General features: G+C 33.7%; 1 protein-coding gene across 10 annotated transcripts in view; it reads left to right on the forward strand.

The window, feature by feature from the left end:
• Nucleotides 1-24,405, forward strand: part of Tjp1 (tight junction protein 1) — a 331,764-nt gene that overhangs the window by 289,923 nt on the left and 17,436 nt on the right. For all 10 annotated transcript variants that reach the window (XM_078051275.1, XM_040276148.2, XM_078051276.1 and 7 more), the window contains 10 exons: nucleotides 9,703-9,842; nucleotides 10,558-10,663; nucleotides 13,645-13,795; nucleotides 16,575-16,683; nucleotides 17,624-17,843; nucleotides 18,104-18,288; nucleotides 18,541-18,636; nucleotides 20,101-20,183; nucleotides 20,774-20,984; nucleotides 21,266-21,366. In XM_078051275.1, coding sequence (XP_077907401.1) covers nucleotides 9,703-9,842; nucleotides 10,558-10,663; nucleotides 13,645-13,795; nucleotides 16,575-16,683; nucleotides 17,624-17,843; nucleotides 18,104-18,288; nucleotides 18,541-18,636; nucleotides 20,101-20,183; nucleotides 20,774-20,984; nucleotides 21,266-21,366 — 1,402 coding nt within the window. The remainder of the gene's footprint in view (nucleotides 1-9,702; nucleotides 9,843-10,557; nucleotides 10,664-13,644; nucleotides 13,796-16,574; nucleotides 16,684-17,623; nucleotides 17,844-18,103; nucleotides 18,289-18,540; nucleotides 18,637-20,100; nucleotides 20,184-20,773; nucleotides 20,985-21,265; nucleotides 21,367-24,405) is intronic.

The following is a 24,405-nucleotide window of genomic DNA, read 5'->3' on the forward strand; positions in this document are numbered from 1 at the left end:
ATGCTTTGATGGTGGCACTGCCTCTAGTAATTGCTGAATGGGTATCACTGAAAAGATAGTTTTACTCTTCTCACTTTAGTCCCGGCATATGGAAGTGTTTGATTTGCAGAATATGTTCTAGATTCTGCATGGTTATATTATATTCTTCTAGTATTTATAGTTACTTTAGTAGATACATTTTGACTTTTCCCCCTGGAAGAATATGTTTGCCTTTTTTTCTGTGCTATAAACTTTTTTATACAAGTGAGTATGATGCTACTTATTAATCATAGTGGGAACAATACTGAAAAAGTTCTATCACAATAAAAGCTCAGACTTATCATTTTTCTGATAAGATTGAATTGCAAAAACTTGCATTGTCGAGATTTACTTGTACCTAGTCATTTCATGAAGCTGGCAAAACTCATCTAAGGCCTAAGCTGTGTGTAAAGTTTTAAAGAAATGTGTTTTGGGGAATGGGGATATAGCTCAGTTGGTAGAGTGCTTGCCTCTCATGCACAAGGCGATGGGTTCAATCCCCAGCACCACCAAAAAAAAAAAAAGAGAGAGAAATGTGTTTTTAACAAATACACAAAATCAACATTTTATTTAGTATATCCATTCTGTAAAAGTAGTTGTTTCTCACTACTTGAAAGCAGTGTTTATAAAAGATTGAAACTTTGTAAACATCTTACATATTTTCTTTACTCATTGTTTGTTCCTCTGAAGAGAAACACCTCCGCTAAATTCTGAGTATAGTGGTGTCAGCATGGATAAGGTTTATGTTACAGTAAATACGTTGATAGTAAAGTTGAATTTCATGAATGAGAAATTTCTAGCTTAAATCCAGGTGTTGAGCCAAATTAAGATAATATATTTGGGGACTAAAACTCATTCCTGATCTTATTATTCATTTTCTAAGAGTGCCTTTTAAGTCTTAATATATGTACACATAGGCCATATAATGTATCTTCTTAAATTAGAGAAATCTTGGCTTAGAGAGGACCTAGTTTTGTTTTGTTGTTGTTGTTCTTTTATTTACATACCTTTCTTCACCTTTAATAGTTTTTTTTTTAAAGAAATGATTACTAGAAAGATACAAATATTCTTTAATCACACTATATACTGTTCCTGCTCCTGCTCCGTATTGCTTAGTTTTCTCTGGAATATATATTTAGCTTTGCCAATAGGTTAAAAGGTATTATTGAAACATCCTAATAGGTCACTTGAACCTCTTTTAATGTTTCACATGTGGAGGAGTTATCATTTTTCTGACTGAATTTCAGATTTTAATTTGAAAAAAAATTTACTGATCTTTGGTTTTAATCCTTTTTCATTGGTGCCTTACTCTAAACAAGAATTATGTATACTACTACTGATAATTAACTTGGTGTCGTAGGTACTACTGCATTTTCTTTTTGTGAGTTGTCATCATCATTTTCCCCCCTCTTATTTTCCTTTCTTTGAAAGAAAGGACTAGGTAGAAAGGATATGATTAATTATCTCAGTGGAGTTAATAAACTGATTGATTTCTTCTTTCTTATGTCTTTGTTTATTACAACTTGACCAATGGTGGGTTTTGAGTTTTAACAGATGGTGGTTTCTGTATGGAAGGTTGAAAAGTTTTCTTTTTCAATAAGTCAGTAATTTGGACTTTGTCCTACTGATTTGTCTTTTACCAAATTTTTTGTTGAAACCTCATGTATATCATCAGTGCATGATTATAAATGCATGAACAAGCTAGGCATGATCTTTTTGTCATTTATAGAATTTATATCCAAGACTGAAGAAAGCAAGTAGGTTCAAAAATTTGAAAACTTTTTTCTTTTTTTTTTAAAGCAGTACTGAGGATTGAGCTCTGTGGCTCTCTACCACTAAGCTATATTCCCAATCCTTTTTATGGTGAGACAAGGTCTTGATATTGCTGAGGCTGACCTGAATCTTATGATTCTCTGCCCCAGCCAAGTAGTTGGGATTACAGGTGTGCATCATCATGCCCAGCATGGTCTATTTTATTTTATTTTTTTGGTACCAAGTGTTTAACTCAGGGGCACTTAACCACTAAGCCACATCCCCAGGCCTTTTTTGTATTTTTATTTAGAGACAGAGTCTCATTGAGTTGCATAGGACCTGATTAAGTTGAATGGGCAGCTTGGTATATTTTATTAAAGATGTATTAGAAGATAGTACAGTGTCTGTGAATAGAGAAAGATTATTGTAAAGAAATTAAACAGCAGTTTATTATAGTGATGAAGGATTGGGTAGTAAGAAGTAAAGAGAAATCTTAAGAATGTAAGAGCCATAGATAGCAAGTAACAAAATCACTACCATTGGTGCTGAGACAATGCCAAGGTAAGAGGTAGCTCCATCCACGCCCAGGGATGGGATCCCAGCTTTCTCTGAAAGCGCACTACCTTGGCTCGATGTGTGACAGAGAATTTGCTGTAGAGGGTCAACAGATGAACTTAAACGGTATTCGCCCTCTGAAGTATTTGGGAAAGCCACTGATGGGGAAGTGTCTCATTAGAGACATTGCACTACAAAGGTTGGGGCAATTTGCCGACCATTGAGTTCTCATGCCCAGTGTGTGCTGCAGGAGCATGTTGAGGGAAGACACCTCTCCTGCACATCTTCTTGGGTCACTCTACCTTCTGCCCTCTGCTTGTACTAACTGGCTCCAAACAGTTGTTTGACATGGGGGCGGGGCTGCAGTTTTTCTCTTAAAGCTGTATTACCTCTCATTGATCTCCTTGAGTATGTTAAACACTCTGTTACTCTGTTAACACAATCAGAGGTTAAAGAAGGCTGCTTCCAATGATTCTTATTATTAGAACTGTAAAAATTCTCCTCAGATACATTTCTACTCCATTTTAAACAACCATCCTTTTAAGTGTTTTAACCAGCCTCTTAAAGTCTCTAGAAAAATGGGTCATTACCATTAGATTGATATGTTCAGGTTAAAAATTAAAAACTTGTCTCTATCCTTCTGAGGAAAATCAAAAATGCCCTTAAGAAGGTCTTAAGGTCCATTAAAATGCCTTGAGTTTCCATCTGGCAGAGTGTGGTAGATAAACATGAGTCTGATTAGAATACATATGATTTTCATATAAAATCAGCTATCCTCACAGTTTAAAGCTTTTAACTTTCTTATGCTTTAGTATTATTACAGCATTAGGAAAGAATTATGTAAAGAAAGTTTGGGGGGAAAGTAAGTGTTCACAATCTCAACAGTTTTTCTTTCAGCAGTCTCTGCTAATTGTAGATTAATTTCATGGATATAAATTGGTTTTGTATTTGTAATCACATCTGCTCATAAGGTAACATCTCAAGTATTTGGAAAAGTTATTTATTTTGTTCTATACTGTAACTTTATTTAGATCTATATTGCCTAAGACCAAAGCCACTAATGCCATATGTGGCTGTTGAGCATTTGAAATGTGGTTAGTCCAAACTGAAATATATTGGGTTAAGTATTTGGCTCATCTAGCATACAGGAAGCAGCACTGGGTCAATCCCCAGTAGCACTGGGGGGAAAAAAAGAGAGAGAAAGAAAGGAATTGATTCCCAAATCAAGCTGTATTATAAACATGAAAATGCCCCTTGGATTCTGAAGACTTGAGTACGGACAAGAAAACATAATATACTTTATTCATTAATTATTTATATTTATGTGATAAGGAACATTTTAGATATTGGGTTATTTTAAACTTATTAATGGATTTTTTTACTTCATTCAATATGGGTTCTAGAAAATTGTGAATTGCCTAAGCAACTCACTGTGTAATTCTGTTAAATTGTTCTGCTTTGCATCTTCATGTATTATTGAATAATGCTTCCATCTTTTGGTAGATAATGGAAATGCATAAAAAGGAGCAGTAGTTTTCCAAATATTAATTATATGCAAAATTTTATAGAATGGTGTGAGCTTCATTTATATGAAATATTCTTAAAGGCTAATAACTTTTCATAATAAGTATATCACAAAAGAGAAAATCTTTCCTTTAATTTTATTTATTTATTCTGATTAGGTCTATATGACAGCAGAATACATTCTGATTTATTATATATAATTGTAGCACAACTTTTTATTTCTCTGGTTGTACACAATGTAGCGTTGCACCGTATGTGCAATCCTAGTGTATCTATGGTAATGATATCCATTTGATTCTACCATGTTACCTGCCCTCATGCCCCAACCCCTCTTCTCCCCCCTCCTTTGCCCAATCAGAATTCCTCCCTGTTTCCCATGTCCCCACCTCCCCATTATGGATCAGCAACTACTTATCAGAGAAAACATTTGGCTTTTGTTTTTTTGGGATTGGCTTACTTTGCTTAGCATGATATTCTCCAACTCCTTCCATTTATCTGCAAATGCCATAATTTAATTCTCTTTTAATGCTGAGTAATATTCCATTGTGTATATATAACACAGTTTCTTTATTCATTCTTTTATTGAAGGACATCTAGGTTGCTTCCACAGTTTAGCTATTGTGAATTAAACAGTAATGTTGCTGTGTCACTGTAGTATGCTGATTTTAAGTCCTTTGGGTATAAGGAGTGGGATAGCTGGGTTTCATTCCAAGTTTTCTAAGGAATCTCCATACTGCTTTCCAGATTGGTTGCACCAATTTGCAGTCCCACCAGCAATGTATATGTGTACCTTTTCCCCCACATCCTCGCCAATACTTATTCTTGCTTGTATTATTGATAACTGCCATTCTGACTGGCATGAGATGAAATCTTAGAGTAGTTTTGATTTGCATTTCTCTAATTATTAGAGACGTTGAACATTTTTTCATACATTCATTGATTGATTTAATATCTTCTGAGAAGCGTCTGTCCATCTCCTTAGTCCATTTATTGATTGGGTTGTTTGTTTTTTTAGTGTTAAGTTTTTTGAGTTCTTTATATTTCCTGCAGATTAGTGCTCTATCTGATGTGTGTGTGTGGCAAAAATTTTCTCCCAAAATGTTCACTGTAACTAATTTTAATAGTATCTTCAATTTTAAAAACAATGTGCTTATCAATAAAAACAAGTAAAATAGCTCTAACCCACCACCTCCAACCCTGATTCTTCCTACAGTTGAATCAAATCTTTGTCTACACTTGTGTAGACATTTAGCATCATATAGGGTTTGGGCTTTTTTTTCTTTTGAATATTGCTTCAATATTACATTTAAATATTCTCTTTAAATATATCCTTAACACAATGTAAAGAACCAAAAGGGGAAAAATTGTTTTTAGTAGATCAGACATGTTTTGGATTCACATTGACAATACTACCTATATGCAGTATGTGAGAAAGGAAATTGGAAAATATTAAGAGTTGCATTAATTGAGTGTGATCTTTTATTTAGGCTCACACTGAGTGGAACTGAAGCAGTTTGCTTCTGTGATCAGAGGCCCAGCTTTCCTAGCAACCGTGAGCTATAATTTTGTTCTATTCAGGTAACACCAGTTATGAGAGATGGGTGAGGTTGTAGAAAAGGCCCTTTGCTTGACAACAGTTAATGCTAAGTGTTAATATTTAGCATTCAATGTCATTGGTCAGTGTGAATCAGAATTGTAGAGTTAATGAGGTATGAACTTACGTTAAGAAACTGGAGTTTCACAGAAATAGCAAATATCTTGTGGGTTGGTAATGAGTTTAATAATTACAAATTTAAATTTATTGATCCCAAAGGCTAAAGTGTCTCATTGAGAGATTAGAATCCACTTTCTATGTTAAACTAGAACTTTCCTAAGAAGGAAATTTGCAGAGCTCCCCACTCTTTCCATCAGACTTCTTAAAAGTAATTTTCCTCCCATAGAGCTAAATTCCCAGTTAAGCTTCAATTTTGTGTTGAAAGGTTCCAGTCTTAAGGTGGAGGGAATGTAGCTCAGTTTGGAATAGTGTCTAGATGGAAGATACTTAATACTCAACTGTTTCTTGAGACATTGTTGGTGAAATGCTCTTACCACATACGTGAAGATTGCTTTAAGATAGCAGGAGGGCCTTGCCACATGCAGTGGTGCACACCTGTAATCTCAGTGTCTTGGGAGGCTGAGGTAGGAGGATCACAAGTTCTTATCCAGTCTCTGCAACTTATTAAGGCCCTAAGTAACTTAGCAAGACCCTGTCTCGAAATAAAAAATGGAAAAAGGACTGGGACAGATATGTGGCTAAATGGTAAAGCACCTCTGGGTTCTATCCTTGTTACAAAAAAAAAAAAAAAAAAAGACACCAGTGTTTTAGTATCCCACAAGAGGAGATTTTATGAGTAAAATAAGTAGGAATATTTATATCCCCAACCACTTTTTTTTTTCTTTCCTAGTTAGTAAAGCTTGCCAGATGTGAGGTATGGTGTAAAGGATGCCAGAGAAGAATAGTGTTTTGTTCCTGTTTCCTTCCCCACACCCCCCAAAATTAAAAAAGATCAGGATCTGTAGTTATTTCCCAGCCAGCTTGTTTCAGTTTAACAATACAAGGTGAACATCCTTCCAGTTTGTTCTTTTGATAAAAACATTTCCATATTAATGAAGTCTGTTTCTAAGTTTTGTGCAAACAGCATTGCAGTCAGCATCTTTGTTCATGATTTTATATATTGGCATTTTTTAATTCTAAAGTGGTGAAAGAGTGTTTTTGTTATTTAAAAACTTTAATGGATATAATTTCTTTCCAAAAGTAATGTGTGAGACTACTTGTTTTCAGAATCCCATTCTTACCATTCTGATGGTTGGAAAATCATAACTCCTTATTTTGAATTGATCATAAAATTTTTATAAATTTATTGGTCATTGGATTTCTTCCTCAGTAAAATCATTTGTTCATTTCTCATTTTTTCTCTTGCATTGTTATTTTTCCTTTTTTCATCCCTAGTACTTTCAACAAGTATTGTGAATAGGAGTTTTTGTAATGTCTTTTACTGTGCATTTATATTTTAATCTTCATGACCTCTTAATTTGTGCCTGCTTATGAAGGTTTCTACTAGTCTAAAGATCATACAAAATTTCAGCCAGGCACAGTGGCACATACCTGTAATCCCAATGACTTGAGAAGCTGAGGCAGGATGATCACAAGTTCAAAGCTAGCCTCAGCAACTTAGTAAGGCCTTGTCTCTAAATAAAATATTAAAAAATGTCTGGGGATGTGGCTCAGTGGTTAAGCACTGCTGGGTTCAATCCCTAGTACCAAAAAAAAAAAAAAAAAAAAAAAACAAAAAACAAAAAAACTACCATATGAATTTTCTCGAGGAATTTTAGAATTTTCAATGCTATTTATTTAATTTTTAGTGGGGTTTATTTTGACATATTCATGAATGTATATAACCTAGTTTTTTAAAATTTCAATCACCAGTATTATTTCCTTCCCTTCACTCTGCCCCATTTTTTAACATTTAAATTTATTTTTTTGTGGTTTTGGGAATCGAACCCAAGACCTTGTATATACTAAGCATATTATGACAGTCACATCTCCGGTCCTTTAATGCTATTATTACTGATATACTTTCACCTTTTAATTTTAATCAAGTTTTGTTGATGCTATTGCAAAAATTTATTGAATTTTAAAAACATAATTATCTAAATTCAAATAATGTTTTAGTATTTCATGCTAATTTTGCCAAATATTTTAGGCCCATTATTTCATGATTATAATTGAGTCTTTAAATTATAGTGAATAATAGTAATGTTTACAGACTATCTCTGTATATTTACTTTTTTATAATCTTGTTATAAGTACATTGAGCATTTCCTTGTGTAATAGGATGCTCACTTTTGGTTTTAGAAAATAGTCTCTTTAATAATATTACTTGTTTCTTTGCTTTTATTGATTTTTTTTAATTGTACACAAATGGATCACAACTTTTCATTTCTCTGGTTGTACTTATTGATGGTTTTTAATTAGAAAAGACTACTGAATTTTCTCAAATGCCTATTTCAACCAGTATTAAGATTTTTCTATAATATTTATAAATGAAATATACTAATATATTTCCTAATGTTGAACTACTTCTACACTCTTGTAGTTACCCTGATATAATAATCTTCTAATAAGCTGTTATATTCCCTTAGCTGGTATTTTATTTAGATTGTTTTTTTGTCCCCATTCATAAGGAAAACAATTGTTTTCTCTCTGTACTATCATCATCAAGGTTTGAGTAGTAAGATTTGTAATGATTACATTGATAATTGAATATTGACACTTGTTGAAAATACATGGGATGTTAGGATATGGTTCTCTGTATTACTACATGTGTTTGGAAATAATAAAGGGTTTTTTAATCAAATTGGAGAGCTTCTTAAGTTTTTCTGTAGTCTGAGATAATTAGGAGATTATTTCGTTTTTTTAGAGGTTGAAAGAACTCATTGTAAAATCATAGGTCATTACAAAACGTAATGATAGGTCTTGTTTTATATTTTTATTTAAAGGAAATTTATTGCTCTTTTTAATATACATAAATATATTTCTTAGTTCAACTTTTATAATTCATATTTTTCTGGGAAAACTTTTGGTGGATACATAGTTTTTATTGTTTTATTTGTAGAATTACAGTATTTAACATGTTTGTATTTTTTGTTTTAATAAATAAATCCCATATTGCCTTCTCGATACTTGTACAGTTTTACCATAATTATGTGTCTGTTGCTCCGTGTCCTTTCTTCCCTTTTCTTATCATGTGAAAGTTCTCATGAGTGACAAGGTGATTTCTGATTATTTTAGTTTGCATTTCCCTAGTTACTAGTGAGGTTGAATGTGTTTGTATATTTATTGTTTGTATATCTCTTTTGGTGAATTGCCTTTTTCTAGTGTTTTGTCCTTTTTTCTCTTCAGTTACTTGACTGATACAGAGTTATTTATTTTTCTAAATATCAAATTTTTAGATATTTGTTAGCTCAATCTATAATCTTAATGTTGAACTCTTGCTATTTATGTTTGACCAAACTATATGAAATTGTTACTCATCTGTTTGAATTTAAAAACAACTTTTATTTGGCTCAGCTCAATGTGTATATTTTCCCCCAACATTTGCATGTCTTTTGATTTCATTTTTTATGTAATCATCTTTGTTGATATACCATGGCTTTTGGGCAATGAGTCTTAATCTTAAAGGCCTTCCTTTCTTGATTCAGTTGTAAATTTTTTTGTTTAGAGCCCAGCATGATGGCTCATGTCTGTAATCCCAGTGACTCAAGAAGCTGAGGCAGAGGACCACAAGTTGGAGGCGAGCCTGGGCAACTTGGCTAGACCCGGTCTCAAAATAAAAAATAAAAAGGGATGGTGATATAATATATATCTAGAATTCTCCTGAGTTCAGTACCCAGCATCACCAAAAAATAAATTTTTGTTGTTGTATAGGACTTTATTTCATCTGAAATTAATTTATTTTCATTATTAATATGTGTTTGGTTTTAATCTTTCAAAAAATTTATGGATAATTGTCCCAATACTGTTTATTTTTTTTCATATAAAATAATAAGATCCTTTCTGGCAGTCTTGGAATAACACATCCATAATAAACTTTGCTATTATGACTGTTTCTCAATTTTCAGTTTTATAACAAACATAACATTTGTTCTTGGTAGTGTTATGCTATTCTAGTTTTAATCACTTTTTATTTTGTTAAAGATTAGAGCAAGTCTTTTGTCACTGTGTTTGAAGTTGTCAAGCCTCTTGTACTTTTTTCTCAAAAATGGTTTTCAGAATCAACCTTATATTCTTAATTCTTTATTTTAATAATGTAGTCTCCGGAGCAGAGAGGAAGAGAGAATTTCTAAACCTGGGGCTGTCTCAACTCCCGTGAAGCATGTAGATGATCACACATCCAAAACAGTGGAAGAAGTTACAGTAGAAAGAAATGAGAAACAAACACCTACTCTTCCAGGTAAGCATAACAAAACACTAAGTTAAAAAAACTTTTTTTGCAGTCAGAATAAGGTAATTGCAAGATTTGAAAAGATAAGATGCAGTTATTATTTCGCATGCATGAATTTTTCTGTATTAAAGAAGCATTAGATTTGCTTCAAAATTTTAAAAATAGTGTTTTCTTAAGTGTACCCTTTAAGGCTGTATATAAGGACTTAGACTAAGAATCTGCAGATTTGTAAAATTGGTTGCTCAAAAGATTTTGTTTCTAATGTCTCTCAGTTTGTCCACTCACATTCATCTTACTCAACTTAGTAACAAATGTGGATATTTAAAAACATTTTATCAGAGGAATGGTGACTATATTGATGATCTTAAAAGAAAAATGTTTGGATTTTCTCTAATGTTATCTTTGGTTATTCTTCCATAGAGAAGTCTTTTTAACATTTGTGTACAATTTTAAAAAATCAATAAAAGCAAAGAAACAGGTAATATTATTAAAGAGACTATTTTCTAAAACCAAAAGTGAGCATCCTATTACACAAGGAAATGCTGTAAAATATACTCTGATACATGTGGTGTATATGCTCTTCATCAAGTTCTCTAAACTTAATTTTATTGATGAATAATACATGTTTTGTAGAATTTTTATTGTTATTTCACTAGTTGCTTATATTATCTCATGTTTTGAAAAGTTGAGTCCTTTGAAATGTAAATTTTATTTATTTTTTTAGAACCAAAACCTGTGTATGCTCAAGTTGGACAACCAGATGTGGATTTACCTGTCAGTCCTTCAGATGGTGTCATACCTAATTCAACACATGAAGATGGAATTCTTCGGTAATGCAGTTTTAAAGTTGTATATCTTCTTTGTCCATTATTAAGCATTATGTAGAATGAAAGTTTAATTGCAAATGATATTACACATACTTTTAAAAATTAACATATGACACGATATTATGATTAGGTTATTTCTTTTTTTAATATTTATTTTTTAGTTGTAGTTGGACACAATACCTTTATTTTTATGTATTTTTATGTGGTACTAAGGATCGAACCCAGGGCCTTGCATGTGCTAGGCGAGCACTGTACCACTGAGCCACAACCCCAGCCCTATTTCTTTATTTAACAGTTTCTTACAGAGTCACTTAGAAATTAGAGAATAACAAAGGACCTTTTTGGATATATTCAATGTGACCTACCTAGTTTTAAAGGTCAGGAATTCAAAAAGTAAAAATTGTTATCTATTCAGACATTACAATTTCTATAAGCTTTCTAATACCCTAGCATTTAAAAATATATATATATTACTCAGTCTCAGCACCATCTACATTTGGAGCCAGATAACTGTTGTCATGAGGCAGGCAGGGACACTCTCCTAGGCACTTTGACATCTCTGTCAGCATATCTGCCATCTAAGTGCCAATGGCACTCTTCCATTTGTGACAACCAGAATTGTCTCCAGACATTACCAAATGTTTTATGTGAGGGACAGTAACCCCTGGTTAAGCTGTTTTAGATTAGTTGGCAGCTTGAAAGTAAGTTTGACTGTTCTATGCCTTTTATTATATTTTATTTTATTAAGTATTTTATACTTAGTGGAATTGAGATAAAAATTTTGTAAACAAATGATATCAAAATAGTTTTTTGTTGTCTCTGCTAAATGATGTGAATAATTGAAATCTTGCAAATTTCTTAAAATGGGTTGGGTTAGATCTAGACCCATTTCTCCACTCTCATTTATTTTCTTTACTAAAGAAAATTGTCTTTGTAGCCCAGTACCCAAATAGGCAGAGAGTGTTTCACAAGTTGGTGGGTATCACACAAGTTTTAAATTGCATCTTTTTAATATTAGCTAATTGATAATTCAAACATTAGCTCCCCCACTCCCACCACCACCACCCCCCTTTTTAAAAACTTTTTGGAAATTGCTTGAATGTTTTTAAGGTGTAGAAAACTTGAATAAGATTTCAGAGATCTGCTTCTGTGGGAGAGCCCTGAAGAACAATTACCAAAGAGGATTTGAGGATGTGGGCAGGATTAGTAGCTGAGCGGTTAAAGGTTTGGTGTTTTATTCAAATCCAGTGAATGGATTTGAGGAAAAAGAGTGTTGTTTGCTTTTTTCTCTTACAGAGTAGTTGATATAATGCAGATGAAGCAAAGTACAAAATGTCAAGTCACACCTAGCACATGTCACTGTGAGATGTGGCCTGAAGCTGTCCTCTTAACAGTGATTCTCAAAGGCCATAGTTTACTCAAGGTACAGACTGCACTCAGGTCTACTTTTGAAGCAGTCTGGAGAAGGATTTCCAAGGATCTACAGTCTTAAGGACTTGGAGGAAATGTTTAAAAGAGCTTTTTGTACTGTTGGTTTAGGAAAGGAGTTTATGGGAATGCTTTTGACCTGCTTGGAAAAGTAGGATACCATCACAACCAGGACTCTAACAATTCTATCATAATAAAGCTGGTAAATAGTTTAAGGCAGGGATCAAGAATACTACCAGCCCTAGCCCTGAGTGACGTAATCTAAGTTGAGGGTTTTTTCTTTTATGTCTAGTTAATGTTATTTCCTGTTAAAACTGGATCAAAGGTGAATATAAGTTTTTAAAACTAAGGTGATTTTTAAATAGTTGGTCCAAAAGGACTAGAAATATCTCTCTTCTCATTCATTCATTTGGGGTTTTTAGTTATTTTCTATTAATTTCTAATAGTTTGGTTACTGTTGGTGATTTAGGACAAAGTGAATTCTTTTATACCTCATGTTTAGAATAGTGAACAAGAGGTACAATAGTGTGTCTCTTGGTCAGGAATGTAGAGGTAATTATGATATCCTAGAAGGGAAATGTAAAGGGTAATTTGTAATTAAGATCTATTTCTTCACAGCCAATTTTAAGGCAAGCTTTAGTATTTGTTTTAGGATGTCCAAGGTGTTAACACTACTCTGATGATAGAGGGATATGCCTGCATCTTTTCCTTCAGTTCTAACAAATAATGGGTAGAGATTGGATATGGGGCTAATCAAGAAAGGGTAAATGATTATAAGATTTTTATTTTAAAATTCAAAGAGTCCTGGGTACAGTGGCATACACCTGTCATCCCAGACTGAGGCAAGAGGATGAAAAGTTTGAGGCCAGCCAGAGCAACTAAGCAAGACCCTGTCTCAAAATAAACAAAGACTGGGGATGTGGCTCTGTGGTAGAGTGCTCCTGGGTTCAATCCCCAGTACCTTAAAAAATTTTTTTAAATTAAGTAATATTAAAAGGGAAAGGAGAGTAAGTGAACCTACTCTGAGCTATTGAAAGAGTATACCAGCTTCAAAGTTTAACAATCACCATCTGTTAGAGTGTAGAAATTACAATGCATAGAGTCTGAATTTGACTCTGTATTAGGAAAATTTGTTAATTTTTGCTTCAATTTCTAATTTTATAGAAATGACACTTTCCAGTTCAACGATATGGTGTGGACTGGGATGGAAAGAATACATTTTTTTAAAGCCATTGGGAATGAATCATACCCTAGACTCTTTGAGAGTTGGGAAAACGTTGCTTTATAAGGCAGTTTTATAAATTAGTTATGTAAAATAGTGCTTGCACATTAAATTTAGATAGTCCAAAGTTTACTGAGTATCAGAAAATGAAATTATTATTAAATCTGATCTTGCATTCTTAACACTAAATTTTATTCAGTGGATTAGTGGTATGTGGGTAGTTTTAGAAATGATGGTCTTTTATTTCATTCTGAATGTGATTTTTAGTATAGCAGTTTGCTGTAACTTTTTAAGCTTCTACTAACTGTTTCAAATGAAATATTTATTTTAACAGGCCCAGCATGAAATTGGTAAAATTCAGAAAAGGAGACAGTGTTGGTTTACGGCTAGCTGGTGGAAATGATGTCGGAATATTTGTAGCCGGAGTTCTAGAAGATAGCCCTGCAGCCAAAGAAGGCTTAGAGGAAGGCGATCAAATTCTCAGGGTATGTCAGTTGGATCCTTAGAAAAAAATAATAAGATACAACAAACCTACTGCCTTGGTTAGTCTGTAGTCTGTATACAGCTCAAACTAATTAAGCTTTCAATTAAGAATCTATCAGGGGGGCTGGGATTGTGGCTTAGCAGTAGAGTGCTCGCCTACCATGCACGGGGCCCTGGGTTCAATCCTTAGCACCACATAAAAATAAATGAATGGAATAAAGATATTGTGTCCAACTACAACTAAAAAAATAAATATCTTTTTTTAAAAAAAGAATCTATCAGGGGGCTGGGGTTGTGGCTCAGCAGTAGAGTGCTTGCCTGGCACGTGTAAGGTACTGGGTTTGATACTCAGCACCACATAAAAATAAATAAAGGTACTGTGTCCATCTACAACTAAAAAATATTTAAAAAAAAAAAAAGAATTTATCAGGTTTAACCTGTGCCAGATTAAGTACTTCCCATTCCGACACGTGCTCTTGTTTACTGCTATGTCATGTGTTAGTACACAGTGTAGTATTCACTGATATTCATGGAACCGATAAGATAATAAGTCTTAAATCCCTATAGTACCTACTTGATAGTCTTTTTTTTTTTAAGCTTTTTTGTAGTTGTAGATGAACAGAATGTTCATTTTTTTTTTTTTTTTAATGTGGTGACAAAGATCGAACACAGTGCCTCACACATGCTAGGCAAGTGCTCTGCTACTGAGCTAAAGCTCCTGGCCATACTTGGCAGTCTTACTGTTCAACTAAACAGACTAGCCAGACTCTGCCACAGACCACAACTTGTCAACAGATAATATCAGGTGTTTCTCTCTCATGGGAGAAGAGCCTTTGTAGCAATCCACATAGCCTCTGGGATTTTTTTTTACCCCAAATAATGTCTCAGTCACAAGGAGATACAGTTTATATCAGACAACAATGTAAGCTGCCCTGATTTTGAAACTTCATAGCCCTGACTTTGGAACTTCATAACCCATAAGAAAGAGGATCAGTTATAAAAGTCAGAAAAACCTCTGTTAGATGCAGTCTAAATGGAGTGTTTCTTCTTTTTCTTTTCCTTTGTCTTTTTCCCCCTTCCTCACTATATTCCTTCCTTCTTTTTTTTTCATAAACATGTTGCCTAATGACAGTATTTTCTTCATCTGTCTTCTACTTTTCTTTTTTATAAAATATCCAGATCTTCATTTGACTTCTGGTAGATAGACCATGTCCCATTTTAGTCAGAAGATAAATGAGAATTCTTGAACTCACTTTACCTCTCTAACTCCAAGTGTCTTTGCAGCCTCTTTTCTGTTCTTTCTGTTTTCAGCCTACCTCCTACCTATACTCTTGGAATTCAGAATCTTTTCTGCTCTAGAATTTTGTAGCCTTGTTCATCTTTTTCTCTTTCCCTCTCCTATGGTTCTTCATCCATTTTCCACTGTTTTATTTCTCCTCTTTGCTGTTGACTTAGTTAAAGGAGTCGTTGAGTTCCTTCCCTACTTTCCTTTCAGTCATTTTGTTTATATATAGTCTTGCTCTCCTCTTGTCCACTACTGCCTTTAATTTTCACAAGCCATTGCTGACCAATGTCACCTCAGCACCCTTTTTTTTTTTGAAGCAGTGTTTCAATTATCATAATCCTTGAAATGCTTTCTCTCTTAGATTCCTATAGCAGTGACAACAAAATCTTTTTTTATCAGTCTTTTTTATTCTTTTTCTGCCTTTACTACTCTCAAATTTGGGGGAATACCTTGCTTCTCTTTTGCGATGGTCTTCATCACTCACGTGAGCAGCCTACCATCAGAATCTTTTTTTTAACCCTGAGCAGTTTCCTGGGCCCCTTAGGCTACTGTCTCTGGAATTTTTATCTGTTCTTTTCCTTTGCCTTCAAACATGTCAAAAAGTCAAGGCATCACCTCCGACTTAATGATTTCCACCTGACATTGTATTGTTTCCTCCTAATGATATTTATCCTGTTCTCAATCCATATCAAGGAAATTAAACTTTTCTTTCTTTCCTACCTCCTATCCTGTTTTGAAGTAATCAACATATGCATTATTTTAAAAATGTTTCTTAATAGTTTATTTTTGTTTTTATTACAATAGTACATGCTGATTGATTGTTTTGGTTTTGGGTCCCCCCCACCCCTTTTCCTTTTTAATGTGGAAAATTCCCAAAAAGTGGAAGGGAAAAAAAAATCTATAATCTTAAAAGGTGACATTTTGATGGAGCTTTTGATACAAGTACGTATTGACTTGGCAGACATCACATCTGTATTTATAGAGTCACTGTTACAGGTTTGCCATAATTATAGTCCTTTTTTATTATTTAAAAAAAATCTCACTTCCTTTTGATTTCTTTTTCACAACTAGTAAAATGTAGGGCTATATCATATATTCATAGAATTATTTAAAAATTTAAAGTGACAGATTTTACGACTATAAATATAAGTTGACTTTTTTGGTCTTAATTAGGGGTGTGTGTGTGTGTGTGTGTGTGTGTGTATTGCCTGAAAAGAATTAACCTTATGCATGTTAGGCCATGTTAGGGAGCTACACCTCTGTCCCCACCACATGATTTAATGTCAGGATATATTGTGACCACACTCTAAATAATTTTTTTACTTAGTTTCTGCTTGTTTAAATTAGAGCACACTATATTTTTTCCAAAATAAATTATTTCCTACTTAAAAGTGTAGTATTTTCAAATTAGATTGACTCAAACTATTTGTTTCTTGATAAAGATTTTTATGTTCTTAGAAATGGCCATGCTAACTTATAAAATCTTATTTTGATAGGTGAATAATGTAGATTTCACAAATATCATAAGAGAAGAAGCTGTTCTTTTCCTACTTGACCTCCCCAAAGGAGAAGAAGTGACCATATTGGCTCAGAAAAAGAAGGATGGTGAGATACTGTCAAAAATGGGGGGAAATGAACCTGTGGGAATTTGAGGACTTACCTAGAGATTTATTTGTTTTTTTTTTTTTTTTTAATAAATCACTTAAAATTTTGAGATGAATGAATTTGTTAATCTCAGAGGTAACTTCGTTATTTTAATTCTTTTCAGGGCACATAGTATTAACTATGCTTATTAGTAGAACACAGTAATTAGGACCAATATAGTTTTAAGTAAAATGCCAACCAACACTTTACAAAAGTTTATAAGAATAATTCCCAAATCTTGCACTACTGTTTTCTAAGAAATATACTCAAATGTTTGTTATTATACAAAATAACACCTAATATTCTCTGTAATTAAGCAAATATACTTAAATTTAGAATTTGATTTCTCAGCCTTAGCACTGTTGACATTTAGAGCTGTCCTGTTTATTGTAGGATATTTCGGAACTTTCCTAGCCTCTACCCACTAGATGAGAATGTTACCAGCAAACCTCCCATCTCCCTTCAACACACATAATTGGAGCTTTATAAAAAATATTCCTCCAGATTTTGGCAAACAGTCTCTGAAGTGGGGGGCAAAAATACCCTCATTTGAGAGCCACTTATTTAGAATATGGAAAGCCTATGATGTTTGCAGACAGATTAAATCAGATAATATAAATAGAAATCAAGTATGTGATTTGAACAAATTGATCTGTTTCTCCACCATTTTCTTCATAAAAAAGTGGATATACTAAGAGTACCCAATTCATGAGGTAGTGGATGAATACTTGAGATAAAGTAGTTAATACAATGCCTGACACATAGTAAAAACTTATCATTTGTTGGATATTGTTGTTTTTGTTGATGTTAATATTTTCACCAGCATTTTAATATAATGTCTTCTCAGACTAATTCTTTATCCCACCAAATATTGATAATGTGTTTGTTTGATCTCTCTTAGTTTATCGTCGCATTGTAGAATCAGATGTAGGAGATTCTTTCTATATTAGAACCCATTTTGAATATGAAAAAGAGTCTCCCTATGGGCTTAGTTTTAACAAAGGAGAAGTGTTCCGTGTCGTGGATACCTTGTACAACGGAAAACTAGGCTCTTGGCTTGCTATTCGAATTGGTAAAAATCATAAGGAGGTGGAACGAGGCATCATTCCTAATAAGAACAGGTATGAATGTTTGGATACTTCTCATGAAGTGAATTTAGTAAATGATGATAGATTTCAGTCTCACTGTGAAATTTTGGTAGTGTAAAGAAATATTTTTCATTATATTCACCATAGGTATAATTGACTTATACACTCTTTATTTTACTGTAACTGTTGAGATTTAAACTACACGTGAACCTCTCAGTATTTTGACATTTCATTTTGTTGTCTTTTTCCACATTACTTCTTAAATATCCTTATTTCACCTTTCTCTTGCATAGAGCTGAGCAATTAGCCAGCGTACAGTACACACTTCCAAAAACAGCAGGAGGAGATCGTGCTGACTTCTGGAGATTCCGAGGTCTTCGAAGCTCCAAAAGAAATCTTCGAAAAAGCAGAGAGGATTTGTCAGCTCAACCAGTTCAAACCAAATTTCCAGCTTATGAAAGGGTTGTTCTTCGAGAAGGTAGCTTGTTTCCCATAGATAAATCTAATATATTTTTATATTAGAATGTTTATAACAAAGCAGGGATGGGGTTGTGGCTCAGCGGTAGAGTGCTCACCTAGCATGTGCAAGGTCTGGGTTGGATCCTCAGCACCACATAAAAATAAACAAAATAAATGTATTGTGTACAAATAAAAAATAAATATTAAGAAAAGAATGTTTAATAAAGCAAAAGTATAAACTGTACTATTTTTCATCTTAATTTATCCCCAGCTGGATTCCTGAGGCCTGTAACCATTTTTGGACCAATAGCTGATGTTGCCAGAGAAAAGCTGGCAAGAGAAGAACCAGATATTTATCAGATTGCAAGTAAGTACACTCAGGATTGAATTTAATTAAGATGAGCTTAAGTGTATATCTTTACTAATTAGCTCCTCAAAAAAGGATCGTTCTGGTCCTTTAATTTAATAAAAGTAAAACTTTTTGTGAGAAATTTGTAATTTTATCTCCTATTCTTTTAATTCGAAAGGAAGCCTTAATGATTGTGTCCTTATTCTACCATTTCCCTTTAATAAGAATCACCATTTATGAAACTTTGACTTCATATGAAAACTGCTTAGCTCACACTTTAGTTTAATCCTCACACTAACACTGCCAGGTGAGAATTAAAATACGCCAACGATTAGCAAACTAAGCCTTTTGGTTGTGGTTGGAACCATATCAGTCAGTCTAAACTTGTTTTATGATACCCATTAATGAATGGCAAAATTAGGCTTCTATTTCAATCTTGTTTTGCTTCAGTATAGTGAATTTTAATCATTACACTAACAAATGGTCAAATATGCAAAACAGATAATAAAACATGAGTAATAATGTCAGTTATTATTGTAGATGTTTATAGTAAGTAGTATTAAATGTAACTACTGAAGCATACTAAACTTTGTGCTGTGGTACAAACCTGTAATCCCAACTACTTGGAAGGCTGAGGCAGGAGGATCTCACAGGTTCAAGGCTAGTCCCAGCAGTTTGGGAGAACTGTCTCAAAATTAAAAGGGAAAAGGGTATAACTCAGTAGTAGATCCTCTCCTGGGTTCAATCATAATACCAAACCAAAAAAAAGTATGCCTATTAAAACTTGCATAAGTTTAAATATTTTATTTATACCATACACAAAATTTAATAATTTTACTTTTCTGGGTTTTATGGAAAATAAGATTAAAATACTGATGAGAGGTTTATCAGTATTTTTTTTAAAAAAAATCTTCATCTCATTTTCACAAAATTGCCATATTTGAACATTCTGTTCAAAGTAACAGTCTTAAAATAATTTTTATTCGAGTTCTGCTTACTGCTTGATTACATTAAAAATTTTGATATGTTGCTCATTATGGATCTTTTGCATTCATTTATTTTGATTTTTTTTAAAATACTGTCTCAAAATATTATTTGTCTTGATTACTAATGGTTTTGGGGTACCTCCTTATTTTCGTACCCAAAAGCAAAGCAAGCATCTCACTTCTCATCCTGATCCTGTTAAGAAGCATTTATGTAGCACAGTGGTTCTTAACTGGGTAATGAGGAGCAGACTGGATGTGTCCCATTTGAGAACTTTTAGCTCTGTCTGGAGACCTTTTCGTTTTCACAGTGAATGAGGGGGGGCTTTGGGAATGGGTTTTCTTTCCTTTAGTGAGTGGAATTTTCTGCTGCCAAACAGGCTAAAATGCAAATAGCCCTACAACAAAGTATTATTTCAGCATGTCAGTAGTGCCCAGTAATTCAGAAATTCTGATCCAAGCAATACGATATTTTGTGTTTGTCCTGTTTCATGAATAGAAAGTGAGCCACGAGATGCTGGAACTGACCAACGTAGCTCTGGCATTATTCGCCTTCATACAATAAAGCAAATAATAGATCAGGTAAGTTATTAAAAGTTGCTATATTTCATTATAAGCTGTAATGGTTTGTTTTTAAGTGGGGATATTTGATGAATTTGAAAGTAGAAGGTAGTTTTCCTAAGATTATTACTAACATACCATACTGAAAGGCATTTAATAATGATTGCCTTCAAGGGAATAGTGTTATTATAGACACCAAAAAAATGATTTTTTGTTATTGCAAAAAAAGTATATGATGTTTGGATGTAATTAACAGACTCTTTGTATTACATCAGCTCAATTCAAGGTGACCTTAACTTACACAATAAGGGAATGTCAGGAACATTTAATTGTTGCATTTATTTGCTCTCTAACTGAGCACAAATAAATATTGTTGGTTTTCCATTTGTGGGAGGCTAAGTCCTAAAAATATGGTGGTTTAAAGGTTTGGTTTGGTTTTAAAAAGTTAGAAATTGTTTTGAATTAGCTTTTGATTACAAAGTTTTTAATATGTACTCCTGACACATTCTAGAACACAAATGTCTGTTAGAATTGAAATGTAGTATAGGATGTGGTGTTTTCTGAAGAAGAAGATTTTTAATTAACAGTGTCTTGTCTCTTTCTGTCTCCAGGACAAACATGCTTTATTAGATGTAACACCAAACGCAGTTGATCGTCTTAATTATGCCCAGTGGTACCCAATTGTTGTATTCCTTAACCCTGACTCTAAACAAGGTGTGAAAACAATGAGAATGAGATTATGTCCAGAATCTCGGAAAAGTGCCAGGAAATTATATGAACGATCTCATAAGCTTCGTAAAAACAACCATCATCTTTTTACAAGTGAGTATATTAAGGCTTCATTTTAGATTAAAATGTCCCAGCAACAATAGGTTAAAGTGTCATGTTGTTCACATACAAAAACTTATATGATGACCTTTACTTGGAAAGCTTCCCATTATATTAACAGCTGAAAGAAAATGTGTATAATGCCAAAATAGAAAATTTAAATGTTTGTATCCTTTACTACCATCATTTCAGTAATGATTTTAAGAAGAATTGACAATTTTTCTAACTCTGGGCAGTGTTTTAACATAAAACTACATTGTTAAATTTATTTTCAGCAACAATAAACTTAAATTCTATGAATGATGGTTGGTATGGTGCACTGAAAGAAGCAATTCAGCAACAACAAAACCAGCTGGTATGGGTTTCTGAAGGAAAGGTAAGAAATCTCTTAATACTCTTTTAACCCATTTGATAAGTTAGGTAGATACCTTTAAGTTATCATTGTTTTTTTTATGGATCAAGATCTTAGAATAATTTTAGAAAAGTTAGCTTTCATGCATTTATCATTTGTTTGTAGAGATTATAAATACTACTTTTAATAGTTAGAGATTCTTAAATTTCCTTCCCTATTGGACTACCACTCCAGTGGGATTCTCCCTTAAAAGAATTCTCAGATGATAATGGAAAACATTTATGACTTTGCCTCTTTCTGACTGAGGAAAGACAACTTTGAACCTGGCTTCAATTTCTTCCTCTGAAAATGAGAGCACTTGGATGACCTAAATCAATGTTTCCTGAAGTGCTGTCCTTGGTGCACACGGGTCAAAACTTGTTCTAAAGGCAAGCAGTGGGTGGGAAATATCACCAGCCGTTGTCTCTTTGAGTGTCATGGTAGCCACTAGTGTATTAAAGGTTCCAAAAAGTCTTGTAAATTAAAAAAAAAAAAAAAAAAGCCTACTTAAAAATATTTCCTTACATTTTTACCTTGGGATTTTTTTTTCTTCTACTCAGCACCTGCCAACATTCTTACGACATACTGGGAAATATTGAACAAAGCAATAGATCTTTTCTAGCTCTGAATTTTGCTTTCTATATACACCCAAATGGCCAGCTTTAAAATATCCACTTTCCTTTTTTGATAGGAAAGGTCTGTTTTGTTTTGTTTTGTTTTGTTTTGAGAGTTGTTTTCTAAAGTATACTGTTGAAAGAACCTTTGTTTTTGATGTCTGTTACCTTCAGATCAGTGCAATATTAAAAAGTTTTGGTAATTAGGGAACTTTGAGAATATCTCTGGTTTTTTGTTTTGCTTTTTGTATTTCCTTGTTGGTTTGTTTTTGTTGTGTTTTGCCCCTGCATGGCCCCTTCTTTCCCCTGCCTGGCTGTTGGTACAAGTGCTCTGGCAGTGCATGCTGCATGCATAGGACCATGTACCCCTTATTTAGGAACATGTGGCCTCTGCAAGAAGAAATGTTAAATGTTTATATCTAGAGGTAGTGTCACTGTTCTCACCTGTAGAAACGTGTTAGAACCATGAATTTTCTCATGTACCGGTTTGGGGGATGGACCATTTAAATGAGATCATAAGACCACTCTGAATAATTTACATGTTAGCTGGGACACTTGATAGGAAAACCACAGTGGAAAAAATCCAATACACCACTTTACATCAACACACTATTTCCAATTTTTATTTTCATTGCATTTGGTAAAATGGGATTGTAGTCTTCATGCTAACCTTCTGTAACTACATGATTCTGTTAGTATTCTTTGTCAGGTAGATAGCCCTGGAATCCAGTTTTGCTTTCACTAGTGAACCCTTGGAATAAGTCTTTAAGTCTCTTCCCCAAATGCACAAAGTAAACATGATTACCTGAGTTTTTTTTAAGTCATATTCTTAATTTTCTATTATTTCTCTTTGTGATATTATGTACCTTCTTTCTTTGGTTGGTTTTAAAATAAAGGTCTTTTATATGAAAAAAAAGTAGGTGGCTTATAATTATTAGGATAGATCAGTGCATTTCCTAAGTCACAAAAAGTTCAAATCAAGTTTGATTTCTCTTCCTGTCCCCTTCTATTGGATTGTATCCTATAGATACATTCCTTACCCTTAGTAAAATAAAACCACTTTGTTGCACGTTGACATTCTCCTGAACTAACTACTTTGACTTAATTGCTAGGAAGAGTTCCTTTTGGCAAGATCCAACACACTCTTGTACGTTCTTTACTCAATCAAGAAAAGTCATCCTGAGGCTTTCTTATTGTGTAGACATACCAGTTCCTGGTTCCAAACAACCCAAGATTCTTGCTTACTTCTGCATTTCAAACAAGTTGCAGAAGCTAGACGAATTGTTGAGTTTTAAGTGAGTCTTCCCCAGGCCTTAAATATTTCCTGACACATTAAAGATTAGTAGCAAGATTTCTCTTCTGCTAAAGATTAGTAGCAAGAATTCTCTTCTGCAGCAGCCATTATAGCATTCAGAAAGCAGTGGGACTTCAGTCAGATATTCTGCTCTAACAGGGCATATCCCTGGGATTCTCTCTTTTCCCAGCCTATCATGTGCTTTGATGAAAGCGAGAGCCACTGGGAGGCATGACATGCCCTGGTCTTTATTATCAGAAAGGCAGTGTTCAGGGTCAGGCTCCTACAGAGCCAAGCATAAGATTTAAAGGAAAGTTCCTTTCAGGCAGCTCAACTCCAAAGACAGTGTTATCTGGCATAGCAAACTTGGAGAGCCAACCCAGCCTGCTAGTAAATAGCAATACATCTTCCTGGACAAGAGTTTCATGATTATCATTCAGCCCGTGATAAAATGGAAGAAATATTTTCTATTTTCTGGACATTTTTCAGACCCTTTGACTCTCATGCCTAACCAGGAACAGTATCTATGCAAGATCCTCAGGAACTGTTCTATTTAATCCATGTACTAGTCTCAAATTACTGTGTAGTGACAGCCTGATACTTGGAACTCCATAGTTCCCTTTCCCTCACATACTTTTCTCTTTCTTATCTACTTAGAAGCTAGTCAGTGTATACCATTAGAAAAAATTCAGCTCTTAAATTACTTGAAAAACAGAAACTGCATTTCTATTTCTCCATCCATTGGATACTACTTCTGTGAAAAATAAATAAAAATTTCTTCTTGATTGAATGGGCAACCACCATGTAGGTGATGATTTTCTTTTGTGTTTCATAAAAGCTTTTAGGGTCAAATACCAACTTTTAAAAAGTTGCTTTCTAATATAAATATATTATCTCTTATGCAACTTGAGCTGTGGGTTTATTTTCATAGTTATTCTCACGTTCATTGTTATGTCAGTATGTCCTTGTTTGTATGAGCTTGGTTTGGTAGCATTCTCCCTCTTCACCTTACTTTGGTCTAAAAATCTAGTGAGTAGGTTTTATGAACGTGAGTAGTGTCGGTTCCTTCATTGTCCTCTGGGGCTGAGCCCTGGAATCCAGTTTTGTCCTGACTGA

Source organism: Ictidomys tridecemlineatus, chromosome 5 (genome assembly GCF_052094955.1).
Source record: "Ictidomys tridecemlineatus isolate mIctTri1 chromosome 5, mIctTri1.hap1, whole genome shotgun sequence".
NCBI lineage: Eukaryota > Metazoa > Chordata > Mammalia > Rodentia > Sciuridae > Ictidomys > Ictidomys tridecemlineatus.